This window comes from Patiria miniata, unplaced genomic scaffold (genome assembly GCF_015706575.1).
Source record: "Patiria miniata isolate m_02_andy unplaced genomic scaffold, ASM1570657v1 HiC_scaffold_19, whole genome shotgun sequence".
In the NCBI taxonomy this organism is placed as follows: domain Eukaryota; kingdom Metazoa; phylum Echinodermata; class Asteroidea; order Valvatida; family Asterinidae; genus Patiria; species Patiria miniata.
Window position 1 is genome coordinate 1015832 of NW_024037057.1, and position 14782 is coordinate 1030613.

The following is a 14782-nucleotide window of genomic DNA, read 5'->3' on the forward strand; positions in this document are numbered from 1 at the left end:
GAAACCCCCAGAATGATATTCTAGAGAGAATCCATGGAATCAGGCAGGGACTGAAAACCCAATCCACATTTTACTGACCCGGCGGGATTTGAACCCAGGTCGCAGCATTGGAAGACAAAAAGAGGTACCGCTACACCAAAACCCGATTTCCTAAATTAATTTAAAGAGAAAGACCCCTGTAGATAAGTCTCTCTAAAATAAAACGTATTGACTGTCCTTACCTCGGAATTTCCTTGCATTGTTTAATATAATAAACGAGACTTGTCAGTGTGCAGTAGCGGCTCTGCAGAAGCGCATGGCAGCCTACCGAGTAGGCAATAGTCAAATCATTCAATCTTTATTTAGTTCCCTTTTAGCAGTGGTATGACGAAAATTGCATGCAGTGCGCGGTGCGATCGGGTGGTGTACATGTACCCCACACTGACACGGCGTTTAACCAATACCTGCCTCATTTGGCAGTATAGGTCGGGCATAGGTACTAGGTACATATGTAGGGGTCATTTGAAATTGATTTAGAGCCAATTAGCACCATTATAGCGATTCTCTATGAACAGAAAACAATAATGGTGATTACGTTTTAAACCATTCAAGCATGTCATGCTGGTCTGGCACTCCGGCCAGCAACGAGGTAGTCTTGTGTGTAACATCAACCAGTCTACACGTGTCCCTGCATGTATTTTGATGCTGAGCTACCCCACGCAACACTCAACCTATCCACCGCTGTGCATCCCGCACTGAAGCAATGAGGTACCAGTGACTACACTAGCCACACGCAGTTATTTTTTTTTCTATGTGAACAAAGTACACTACCTCTGCAACCAAGAAGTTCCATGCGGAGTGTAGGCCACACATTGTACTCTGTGGGTAGGAGCCGGATGATCTTAGCCGTTACTGGCGTGGCAAATATCATGGTCACCGGTGACTGCTCATCAACATTACCTGTGAATTCCTAATGGGGAAAGGAAACGTGTTACTTTGAGGAAATAAAATAAAATTCGTTCTTGAGGGGCTGTTTAATGTACCATATCTGTAGGTTTAGTGGAATGTTTTCCTACCACAATGTCATTCGAGCCACCCGGCCCTTACACCCGGGACCATTCACCACTGGAATCATTCAGGCCAAAAACAGCCATTAAAATAACAGACTTGCCCGTGAATACAATTTGACTGTTCCATTTTGGTCAAAGGGGTTGATCAGTTCATTGGTACACATGTCTATGTAAATATGCACAAGCACACTAGGTTTTCCCGCCAATTTCAACCCATCCAGTACGGTCGCCCAAGCGACAACCCCTCTGGTGGATGTACCATGTCCCATACTAGTATTTAGTGATAGGTGATAGAGACTGATAACCTCCGGCATGGTTACCACAAAATTAGGACTATATACAACATAGAAATGTGAGTAGACTTTACTCCACTCAGACTCAGGGTGTGGTTTTAAACTTTTTTTTCATAGGTAAACACTTTCCTAATATCTCCCTTACATTCCATAGCTGTTCTCACGAAGTGCACAAAACCTAAAAAAAAATCGATCGATTTTTTGATTTGGAGTTTTACCAGGCTTTCTGTTATCTTTGTCTCAAGGAACACTTTGACGAAGTTCCTAAAGGAAATATGTGTTTACTTTCCATATTTAATGTAAATAAACATTTGACAAAGTGACCGAACTAAGTTTTTCCCCCGTTTTAACGAAGTGTAAATCAACCGTAAAATGTCATAATTATTTGACAAAAACTCGCCTCTTTGACAAGGCAAGAGGGATCATTCATTGGTCAACACTCGTCAGCATCAGAGCGTACGCACGCGCGCAGACAACGCTGAAAGTAACAGACGCGGCGCGCTCAACTGTTGTAAGATGCGCAAATGTATTTCTCAGAGTAGGCTATTTTGTTGCACCTTTAACCCTAAAGGGGCCGGGTTATTTTGACCATCTCTCAGCCGGGGGGGGGGGGCGGATCTCGGCCATCGAGTGACGAACAATTTTGAAACTCAGCTCATGCATAGAGCAACTCTTCCTAAACATACCCAAGAAATTTCATGACTATAGGTCAAAGGGTTTTGGAATTATGGCTAATTAATTATTCATATGTATGAATGGCAATTCTGCTCTGTGTACACGACGTATATGCGAAAATTCAGTTTTCACGGCGCATAGCGCAGGAAAATTGTTCGCTACGTGGCAACCCGTGGTCCGATTTTTATGTTTTTGGTATCAAAAGATGCGCAAAGCTCGAGGTTAAAAAGTCATAACAGCTCGGGTCGCGAAAAAAATTTTGTTTGAGGCTATCGCGGAAAATGTTGAAGAGGGGGCGGATTCCGCCCCCCCCCCCGGCCCCTTTAGGGTTAAACATTCACAGGAAGTGACAAAATCTGTGAATAGAGTAATAGGGAAATTATACGGCCTCTTCGTATTGATGTTCTCATGCAGTGTTAACAAGTTTGATTAATTAACTATGGTTAAATTAGGAAACAGGTGTGAATTAGCAAAGAGCAAAATATAGGCTGATGATCAAAGCTGAAATGCCTGAGTTCTGTTACTGCTAACGGTAAAGAAAGTCTTTGGGGAAACAAAAATCAGCTTCAAATTACGATTATCTCTTGAAATTGTGCCACATTTAGAGTTATGTTTTGGCACTTTGTGAAATCGCCTACTATAATTAAAGTATATCCTCTATATATTACTAGGCATTCCCTCCGAATTTAATAGTGCATACACTGTATGGTTTCTAGGAGAACAATTTGGGCGTTTCGCAAGCAATGTGGCACCAAAAGTTCGCCACGGGGAGTTCATTTGTCCCCGTGCATTGTGGGAAATGGTCGACAAATTCGCAACGCGAGCTATTTGAAGTTGTTAATTTGTCTGATCAGTATTTCGCAAGCGTGTGATTCGAGTATTTGTTTGCCCTTTTCTTTTCTTTGTATCAATATGGTGGGGTTTTTTTGTGAGGCGACAGAACGCTATGCCTCAATTTTTAACAAATTAACTCAAGTTGTCTATTGATACTTGTTTAAATAAGCCGTGTTTGTCGACCGAAAACTTGAAAAATTGACTCCGTGCCAAACTCTTGGTGGCGCACTGCATTGTGAAACGCCCAAATTGCATGGGTCTCACTCTCTTGTGATATATTTTACCTGGATATTGCCACTGTTATCTCTGATGCTTCCCAAAGAAGCGGCGTCTGTGTTACTGTACTGGATCTGGTATCGTTCAATCCATTCATGAGTGTCAATGAAGCCACCTCCTTGGGTTATGACGCCCTCAACTTGCAGCGGACGACCGAGAAAAATCTAAGTGTGAAATGCAGATAATAATTGACATACACATTCAGTTTCCTAACAGCAAAACATTGTTCATGTCAATGACTTTGTTGCAAAACAGAAATGTTTACGAGTCGAAAAATTGCCCTAATTAACTTAATGCAAGAGGTGATTTCTTTGATAACAAACACCTTCCGAGTCCCGTGTACGAATGGCCTAAACTTCAACGACCTACATTTTCGAGATTTGCATCACGTCTCTGGCACTCCTTGCAAGGCAATCAGTCTTCAAATGTCCGTCTTCAAACCCACCTCTTAAATTTGTAAGAACTTACGACAGCCTGATATTTTGATCCTAACAAGATCTTCTTCAGAAGCAAATGGCAGTGATACAAGAAAAAAAAATGTTTCGGAGTGTTCGGAGGAAAAACAGAAGATAAATAAATGGGGGACGGACCAGTCTGGGTGAAGATCAAAGGGGATTAGGAGAGGGAATGGACTCTGGAGTGGAAGAAGGAACATTGAAGTGTTATTGTTAGTAGGATCAACCTGGGGTGGGGGGTTGACGGACAGATTATTTTCTCTCACAGATAGTGACTTTTATTTTAAAACATGATGACTTTTCATAGACTGGCGCCTTTGAGTGACTATCCCGAACCACACGATAATCCTGTAAAATCATCGGCCTGTGGTAGGGCAATATTCTGGTAACACAAACCTGTATCCATGATGTGTTTTTGTGTTCTTCTCTTGGACACCACCCTCCACGCGGCCGGTTGGAATTGTCACCCGGCGGAAAGTTGAGTCGTGCATTATTTTTACTGCAATCATGTCTGATGTTATTCTCATTCTTCATATTCGGTAACGAACTAGAAACGTGGAGGCTACTCTTGGCGATGCCCAAATCCTCCATACCAAGCGGTTCCATGCACAACTCTATTACAAATGGGATATACGAAGATAACTGTTAATGCAATAGTCAGAGTGTTATACGCTGCAATTATTGTTTTTGCCAAAGAAACGGCAATGGATGGCAATCATCTTGTATTGCTGAAAACAACCACTGTTTGACACAAAATGTGCATACTTTGGTCCCAATTGCTTCTTTGGTGGGCACACCCTACTTTTTTGGCAACAATTAATGAGTTAATTAATGAATGGATGGCAGTCGTTTATTTAACAGAAAAGGTTGCCAAACCATAGCGAGGTTGCATAAAAACGTTGAATATGGATGTCAAGTGGAGTGCATTTTAGTAGCAAACCTCATGTCTATGAAGGAATCATGAAATTCAGTTATAGACAAGTAGGAATGTAATCTCAGTTTCATCATCTTTATACTCCTAAGGACAAAATGGTTGGTGTTGCAACAGTTCTCATCTGCTTCGCAATTACAGACCTAAACCATGGAGAGAGGTAGTTTGCTTCCTTTTTGAGTTGTTAAATCTTCTCCATAGTTGCACCTTTGAAGATTCATAACGACCCCAAATATATGTTTTGTTTCAAATAGACATGAGCCCATTCTCATTTTCATCGAGGTCAACAAAAGTTGGTTATTGTTTGAACTATCAAGTTGTTATGTTGCACCGAAGATGAGCTTATATTTGTGCTGCTAAATGCGTTGTAGCCAGCTTCAGGTGACATATCATGCTGGGTCTTGATTATCTGGTAGCTTTCCAAGCTCATTTTGTTTTTCATAGTGGACACAGCCAAGATCACTAATTTGTGCAGGAAAACAAGCACATTTTTTTTGACAAAGAGAGACGCCATTAAAATGTTATTTCATTCCGCCCAATCGTTCAGAAAGTTGACTTCAAGAACAAGTGCGTTTATTGGAGTGGTAAGAATGACAGCCTTCTTTAAAAACATCGTGCTGCTTGCGTGTTTTCCTATTAATGCATAAAATGCCTTATAAAATAATTAAGGGTTGCACATATTCATATCTCACTGTGCAGACCTTTGTGATTACAGCACTATAATTAAGGACACTTCAACAACCATGGCAAGAAAACAGCATGTTGTTAATGCAAACGGAATTCAATACAATTACTATAAGCCAGTTAGGTATCTCAATGTCAAAGGTCATTCGAGATGAAATCACTGACGTGATGATACACGATGTTACGCGGACGCCCATTCTTCTTGTATTGTTGACAATTGCCCCCAACGTGGTGCCTTTTGATTTTTCCCCTGTAGCGCCTACCTAGAGCAAAAGTTTTAACTGAAATTTCACAGAAAGTGAAATTTCACTAAACACTCCTGTTCTAAACACTCCTGTTCATAAATCGAGAGTTTATTTACCCGTAACAAAGCTAGAAGAAACATTTATTTTGGCGTGATTTTCATAAGTGAAACCTTTGAAAATGCCCCGAAAAATAAGAAAATAAATTTCTGACAAACATCTGGCTTGGTAGGTAAGTAGAGATAATAATTATTTATCAAAATTTATGAAGTTTACAGACATTCTTAAATGTTAATTTGGAATTTTCCGAGAGTTTTTTCAAGTGCGCCACGTTAGGGAACACTCCGCCAATTTGTGCCCAATTTCCGGACGCCACCGTTTTTGAATTTCGGATTGAATTTTATAAAACCAAAATTGTTCACAGATGTTAAATAGCAAGCATTAATATGGTAAAAGTATTAGTATTTTACTGCATGAATTTGAGGTTTGTCAACAAAGAGGTTTGGCAACACCACACGAGGAAAGTCGGGTAAGCTTCGAAGTTCGCCACGTCAGGGAACACGACTAAAATTAGCACGCGACCGTCGTGCGCCCGTCTTCCTGCGCATTCATGCGCCTTCGATGAGCGTTCGATTATCCCGAATGCAACCTCGTTCCAATGGGTACGAGATCTTGCTGCGCCATGTTGTTTGCCATCATGCCTTGCGCGATCTCAACCCCTGGATTTGTCTCATTTAAATGTGTCAAAATATGGCACATTATAATCAGGCTGCAGTTTATCCGTTTAACGTGCCGACGCCATCTTTAAAATGTTGAAAGTTGTAATTTTGAAGAATCAATCCTTTCAAACATAAGTTTTGGACGTTGCGATATTTAGCAACGATTTGTATCTAATGTACGTACTCCTTTCGTCCCTTTACAACCGCAGATACAGGTTGTTTTAGCGAAAAACGAGGCTGCCATAATCCATAACGTACAGGCCCCGCGAGATTTGAATAACAACAAAACATTTCGTGCGTGACGTTGTGACGTGCAAAGCACGCTAGCGCATATATGGGTGCGCCTTGCGTACAATCTTCGAAATGCGCGCGCAGTACGCTCAGAATAGCCAGTCAGACATCGTTTACGTGTGTGTACACAACATAAATATCACGGCCTCAGGAGTTAGTGAAGGATTGCGCACGCGCCCATGGAATTGGCTTATTGTAAAATGCAGAGGGGGAATAATTTTCAAAAAAGATTCTTAACAAATGAGAGACAATTATTTGACGGTAGAATAAAACCACATGGCTTGGTGGCTGTCACTTTAAATATTGGTTACCATCGATAACCATTATATATCGTCACCAACACCACGAACTGACACTCACGCGATAGTGGACGTCAGTTCGTGCAAACCGCGTAATCAGCAGTTTCGGTTCACGAACTGACACCCAGGTAACCATCGATAATTATAACCGTATATTCAACCAAAAAAGAAAGTACCACCCAATACTTTTGTCTAACTCAAACACTACTGCGCAACTTTTGCTCAAATAACGTCTTATCAGTACAGATTTTTTAGCAATACAGCCATACTCTTTATTTGGCACAAAGTAGCGATAACGTGTACAAAATTATGCAATTGATGACAAATGATACCCGAAACAAAGTTGCACTTTTGTATACGAGTAAGTTGAGTGTGAACTTTTCTTCTCTAAAGTGACTGTCACAATATATGCGCTCTCATAGGAGACCTTACGGCGACCAAAATTATTTAAATAATTTTAACAATCGCAGCAATGACGCAAAAAAATGATAATTTTCTGTAAAAAACAGCGTTGACCCTCCCCCCTAATATTTTTGAAGAGTGTCATTTTGCTTTTTTAAAACAAGTGCCTTTTTTGTTAAAACATGTGCCATTTTACAGCGCGACCGTCGCCCTGAAAAGTGCCATGTATTGTCCGACAGTGTGCATGACTGTCAGGCTTGAACAGCGCCACCATTGGAAGATGGTACCTCCTCTAGATACCCCTCCCCCGGGTATAGGGTAGGCTACAAGTGAATCTCTTTAAGGAACACGATTTTTCTTTTGTTAGGCGTCGATACTTTTGATCAGACAAAAGGTTTCAGTCTCAGGAGAATTTGAAAACATCTTATTGTTGTTGCTGAACTAATGTTATAATCAGAGAAAAGAAGACCTTGTAAAAGTTTCTACAACCCCCAAAAACAGAAATACCGAATCGTTGTGTTGTAAAATATACCCCTTTGTGAATGAAATCAGATTGAAAAGTAATCGGACTGAACGATTAGTCAAGAATTGAGAGGAAAAGTGCAAACCCGGCTATTATAGTTAACAACCGAATGATTATTCATTCATCACAGGCATGTGTAATGGTTACCATGAACCCAGCACAAATATTCAGTTTACACCTGACACGTGGGTAACAAGTTTTCTCATGCATAACCATATGTATTTACGTGGCAAATTTAAATCATACTGTATATGAAAACGAGTTCACATTATTTTACTCTTAGTAGGCCATGGGCCAAAATCTGTACTAGGTCTAGAATTTGAGGTTCGTCTTAACTTTTTGGTGTCAGCTTGCAAAAAGGTCAACTTTACTAATTCGATAGTGCTGAATCTGAATCTGGCTGTTCACTCTGGCCCAAATTGCACATAGACATTATGGCGACATTTTTTTCTCATGATTTTGCCTATTTTTGGTCAAAAATAGTATTTTTGTCATAACTTCTATGTTTTAAGTTCAAATGCTTTCAAATTTGATACAACACATAAAAAGAAAGTCGGCATGAATATATTCAGTCATTATTGAACGCGCGACACGGTGCTTAAAGTTTATTTTTGTAGAATCGATCCTTTCAAACATGAGCATGATGAGACTTCGACGCACAGTGGGCCAGAATGCAGTCAAAGTGTGCAAAAATTAAATAATCATCAAAAATGATTGATGAAGTTAAAATTAGAAGTACCTTAGGGGTTTGCAGTCCCGTAGATTTCAATGGCAGTATTTTCAAACTATCGTGCTAATTTTGTCGCAAAATGCATTTTTGATGTTTTTGGTCAAATGAATGTATTGATCATAATTTCCAAAATGTATATTTTATAACATTTTGAATTTTATTTTATAAGTTGACTGCTTTCTATTTCATAAAGTCGCAACGGTTTCTCAAAGTTGCCAAATTTTATTATTATTTTTAAGAGCAGCATTCGTAGTTCTCCTGTTCACAGGAGTATATAATACCATAAAACTTACAAAAAAATAAAATACGGGTGAAAAAAAATATTCTTAGGATGTTTTCTTCCTTAAACAAGTTTATAAACTGAATGTATATCGCTCCAATTACAAAAAGCGACTTTTTACTGTTAAACGTTTTTATATTAAAAACAATAGGCTATATTTACGTCCAGTTCATTAATAAACGGCGAACATGGGGTCTTAGAAACGCCTCTAACACGCAGTATAGGAATTTCTAGCAAAAACCTGGCATCAACGTAAAGCCGAGGCTGAGGTGGAAACGTTAAAATTGAAATTTTGGCAGGAATCGGCGGGAATTTTAAGAGCAGATTTCGCACTTTTCATGTTCACAGGGGTATGTGACACTACCAAAACTTACAAAACAAATAAAATATTAATGGGAAAAAAAATCTTAAGGATGTTGTCTTCCTCAAAAAAGTTTAAAAAGTTGAAAATGTCACATTCACTATTTTTGAATGTTGGCACACTTTGAGGCGATTCTGGCCCACTCTGCGACGTGGCGTTATAAGGATTTATATTAAATTTAAGTACCTCTGTCGTCCCTGTACAACACAAATAAATCACAAGTAAATCACAAGTCATCCAGTTTCCAGTAAATGAGTGACACACTCTTTTTTTTAAACCTGGGACACTTTTGCGAAGCGCCCACGAGCTGCCATTTCTAAAAATGGGCGTGTAAAAATGCAGTGAAAGCTGGTCTTCCAACCACATCGGGAAAGTGACTCCAGTGCCAAAACGTGAACCGTAATTATGCCTTTAACATTATAAAGGAAAACAAGTTTAACCAAACAGAAAGGACCCTTTTTCTATGGTTCGACAGAGCGTTTTTTTTAGATTGCATACATTACAGAAATGCCTGCCCCAAAATGAATTTGAATGACTAAACACACGCCTCAAAAGTCTCTTGCGAATTTGAATGTTGTCAAGTTAGTTGAATAGTTAAATTGGATTGACATTTTGTTAAATCGAATGACGCAAAAGTACTTTTGCCTCGTCATAAAACGAAATCGAATGATCATTTTCAGCAGCGTTCAATTTCGCGCGAAAAAGAACTGCGCTGTGGTTAAATTGACTGCTCTTTTGCCGACATTGAATTGGCATGAAAAAAAGTGTTGTGCTATTGTAACTATAGGTAACCTATAGTTACAATAGCACAACACTTTTTTGTCATGCCAATTCTTGACTAAGCGTTGAGGCCGATTCTGTTTTCCGGTTGGAACGTTCATAATACGTTTACAATCTGTTTTCACAAAAGAGCTAATTTGCAACACAACACTTTATTCTTAAGATGGAATTTGCGTTGGGAAGATGTTAATTCAGTAGTAAGTTTTGCCCTTCACCGACGTGTTTGTCCGTCGGAGATTATAGAATCTAATAGTTCGGCGCTGTACATTGTGTTTATAATCTCCTACTAGGTTTTGACAAGTGTAATGACAAATTTGAGAGGGAATACCATATGTAACCTGCCATAGCATAATGAAAAATAACCCCCACCTTGACTTTTCACGTTACGTCCATCATATTAAAGCGCAAATCACTGGCAGTCCAATGATACCAAATTTATTTCTGTAGCTTAATTTATTCCAGAGATATAACGCAGGAACTTCGACAGTGTCCTGCCAAGTTTCGCTATCCTCATTTTCAGAAAAATGGCATTAATTAAAAGACACGCATTGCGCCACCAACGGCAGTGAAAACGGTCTTCAGTTTTTCCTCTTTTGTGGGTATGTTTCACCAACAAAAAAATAGACAGTATGAATCTTGGATATCTTGGCTACTCAAAAATACAAAACAATCAATATCGATTGTGACATGATTTTTCTAGTATATCTGACTTCAGGCGTCGATTACTCAAAACATGATTTTGGTGGGCATTTCTCATTTTCCTCAGTAGGTCACATTTATTGGAAATACAAATGCATTACGTTCCATAAAGAGTTTCACTTGCAGCCAACTACTATAGGTGAAAAATGTCACCTATTAGAAGTGGAGTATTTTTACATCAGTGCAAATAAGTTATACCATTATTACTTTCCCCCGGAAATTAAGCCGAACCGTATAATAACATTATAAGACAACAATTCCTATAGGGTCCGGGAGATTTTGGTCAACGGAAGCACCTACTTATCGTAACAACTGCAACAAAAATGCAAAAAAGAAACTTTACTGACTGGCCGTGTTCCCCGCAGAGTAAGGGTGAACAGGGGCAACACGGGACGCGATCTTTTTCCCCAAAAAGACATAAGCAAAAATGGTATGTTATCAGGTTTTGGACTTAACTTCCCTAAAATCATGAGCAAAAAATATGTAAAAGAAAATCCATGAAGAAATGAAAATCGGACTTTAGTTTCCTATAAAAAAAATCCTCCAAAGCCGCAAATTAGAAAAGAGGAAAAAAAAATGGAAAAATATGGTCACACCCTCCCATCACAGCACCATGGCATTATCCAGCTGAGCAAAAAGGAGAGGGGCAAAATATTGTTAACATTTGAAAATTGTTAACATTTCAGTTTGAAAACGATAACTTTAATTTTCTCTTGGAGATTATCCCAGATCCGGCAGAGTATGACATAAATATCAGATACATGTAATTGTAAACAATTTCCCACAACAGAAAACAATTGGTGGAAGTTTGTGTAAATTGCAGTAAACGTATTCGAAGATACATTTTGGAACTCAAAACAATCGCATGAAAAATCAAATAAGACACCTATAGGCCGTGGGCCAAAGCCTGTAACGTGCAGTTTCGTCTTAATTTTTTTAGTGGCTACTTAATTTCTCGGTTATAAGTAGTTTGGAACATGTTAATTGATATTATACAATGTGCACATCACATCGTTTGCTCAAATTAGAAAAAAAAAGAGACTGTTTCCCCAATGTAACTGTACCACATGAGGGCGGTCGCGATGCATCGCTGCCATTGCGTACAAGCCTCGCCTCCACGGTCGCGTGCGCGTTCTTCTATCAACCCCTGGCCGTGGGAAATATGTAAACGGCGACGCTGACTGGCTAAAACAGAGCAAACTGCGCGCGCACTTCGAAGTCTACGCGCCCCCTATCCGCTCACGCGTTATCTCCTACACGTCAAGTAACGTACGATTTTTTTTCAAGATTGCACGATGCCTTTTCGATTTGGATTCCGGAAGCACAGTTTTTCGCCCCAAAACATGTATTCTGGGTAAATAAATGGGGGAAAAAATAGTGTGTCACTCATTTACTGGAAACTGGATGATTTGTGATTTACTTGTGATTTATTTGTGTTGTAAAGGGACGGACAGAGGTACTTTAACCTTATAACGCCACGTCGAAGTCTCATCATGCTCGTGTTTGAAAGGATCGATTTTACAAAAATAAACTTTAAGCACCGTGTCGCGCGTTAAATAATGACTTATAATATTTATGCCGACTTCCTTTGTATGTGTTGTATCAAATTTGAAAGCATTTGAACTTAAAACATAGAAGTTATGGCAAAAATACTATTTTTGACCAAAAATGGGCAAAATCATGTGGAAAAAATGTCGTCATAACGTTTATGTGCAATTTGGGCCAACGTGAACAGCCAGATTAAGATTCAGCCCTATTGAATTAGTAAAGTTGACCTTATTGCAAGCTGACACCAAAAAGTTAAGACGAACCTCAACTTCTAGACCTGATACAGATTTTGGCCCATGGCCTACAACGCCCATTGTTATTCTACGAGCTTACTATTGTTGTTGTTTTTGTTATTATTCTCCTCAGCAAATTCTTCTCCAGAACTGTTTGTCAAAATGCAAACATATATGAACTTCAATTGTCAATACATGAATGCAAAACCCACCGAAGATGTGCTTTATTTGTGATTACGTCATTATCGCGTCATCATGGGACACGTGACTTCACTTTAAAAAAAACCCAATAAATTCAATCTTTGAAATTCAATATAAAATCGACCGTGAAAGACCGAAACTTGAATTTTGCGGGAATCGACATTTCCATACATGGTCTTCATCCTATTTCAGAACACAAAATAATATTTATTTCAGGTCAGATAAGAGCAATGGAAATCGAGGGCCGAACATTTAATATAGCCCATATTAGGCCCCCCAAAAAAGTCTCCGGTTTCTGGTATGCGCGCGCGTCGCCGTAGCCATGCGCGTCGGCAAAATGAAAAAGTTGTTTTATCAATGGAAGATGATGTCTCAAAACCGCCAAACTCATTGGTTTGACTGGAATCATGCTGCTGCACAATTTAAACGTGTTTTTAGATTGGGTTATGGTCAAAAATAAGCTTTATGTGGCCTCTCTGGACTTCCATATATTTGCACTAAGTTTAGTCGGGCACCATTTGCAGTCATCAGCCGACATTTGAAGCAAAAAATCAGGTAAAAAAAAAAAGCCGCGTCGCCGCACCACTCTTTAAGCAAGCTCCATACCAGAAACCGGAGACCTTTTTTTGGCCTTATTCATAAAGGTTCATTTTCCCTATCTTCTGGAAACTCTAGCTGTGCCGTTTCTTTATTTACACATTTTGCGCAATAAACGGTTAGCTTCTGACGTCACTTATTCTAAACACAACCTTTATTGTATTGACCTTTATTTGATATACTTGTGACCGGCAAGACTTCAATTTTTGTAACTATGCTGCCAGGTCCCGTCTGTAAAAGTGTCCTTGTGTCGATGTATTATATTTTTAACATAAACGAGCGATGCGAAAGTTGTCGAAGCATTGCGAGCGCCCTCTTGTGTTTTCCATTGAATATAGCATACTGAGTTGCGTAATTATCTTGCATACGGCATGCAGTGCGAAAAATATTTTATTCCTTGCAGTTTTTCAAAAGCATAGGGATTCGGACGCACATTCCTTGAATTTTTCGTTAGTTTTCTTGGAGAGTAAGCAAGCATGGGTAGGTCACTTGACATCTTGTTATCGATGCAGCCAGCCACACCTTATTGCGAGCCAGCTTTATTGTATTTGCTGCGTTTCGTACGTGGTTTTGCCATGGTTAGCATGCCTCATGTACACACGCATCGTGTACATGCATACATGTAGTTTGCCAAAACATCGTCACAGTGAGGCATAGGTACACAGGCCGCAACTGCTCCGGTAAGTTTTTCAACTCCGTAAATGTTGATGTTATTTTAAAAAGCACTTTGCGACACATTTTTATGCCGTGATTACTCAAGGTTGAAAGCCAAGTCTGTATAAAAACATTTTTATGCCATGAAATAACTATCCCAGAAAACCAAGTCTATATGAAATGGTTGTGCATAAGACTTGAATTTTCGGTACCGAACATCCTTGTAATATTGACTGTATACTTGCACATACTTTGATCCTAAATATGTTGAATTATAGGGTCAATCCTCTTTATTGAACTCGAATTTGGATAGCGTGGATGGCAAGAGAAATAAGAGAATAGTTTAGCCTGAAATGAAACACTTGAGATACATGTAGATGGATGTACGAATACAGAATATTAAATACTCTTTTTATGAGCATTGCTGTTTAACAAACAATGTTAAGAAATAAATGTACCGTATAAAATGCACTGTAAATTCATCAATATAGCATAACTAAGGATGTTTATACATGAGCAGATGAAATATTTTGGATGGCACTGATGAATATTTAATATTTCTTCATCGAAACATTTGATGAGATTACTTAATATGTAAAATAATTGTATTACAGCTTCTGCTTGTGGTTCTGGTGGATCTGATGGTCACAAATAGAAAAGCTTTCTCGAGTATACATGTGTATCCTCCTATATCCAGCGTCCATAACATTTGGGGTACGTGAATACTGTTGCTTGAAATGTGCCTAAGAAACTGGAGATTGGGAGATCAATGTATTATACAATTATTGCATAACAAGTGCATATGGAGATTATTTCTCCTTGATTAACTTTTTATGCCGTTAATATTTGTATGCCTCTCTTAAGAAATGTACTTGTAAATTGGCACTAGAATGGAAGTTGAGGTTTATAGAACCGGTAATGCAATTTTTCATTATGACGAGACATAACCAAAGATAAGAAGAGGTGGTTATTTAAAATAATTGAATAATTGGATTCAAAGTCATTGTATATTTGTAAGGAAATTTA

The 14782-nt window shown here is 38.9% G+C and overlaps 1 protein-coding gene across 1 annotated transcript in view; it reads right to left on the minus strand.

The window, feature by feature from the left end:
• The window catches only part of LOC119725993, a 34743-nt gene extending 23123 nt beyond the window's left edge, over nucleotides 1-11620 (minus strand). Inside the window, exons 1-3 of the mRNA XM_038197613.1 lie at nucleotides 11588-11620; nucleotides 3136-3291; nucleotides 811-949 (exon numbers count right to left, since the gene is read on the minus strand). Coding sequence (XP_038053541.1) covers nucleotides 811-949; nucleotides 3136-3291; nucleotides 11588-11620 — 328 coding nt within the window. The remainder of the gene's footprint in view (nucleotides 1-810; nucleotides 950-3135; nucleotides 3292-11587) is intronic.
• Nucleotides 11621-14782: the final 3162 nt, after the last annotated feature.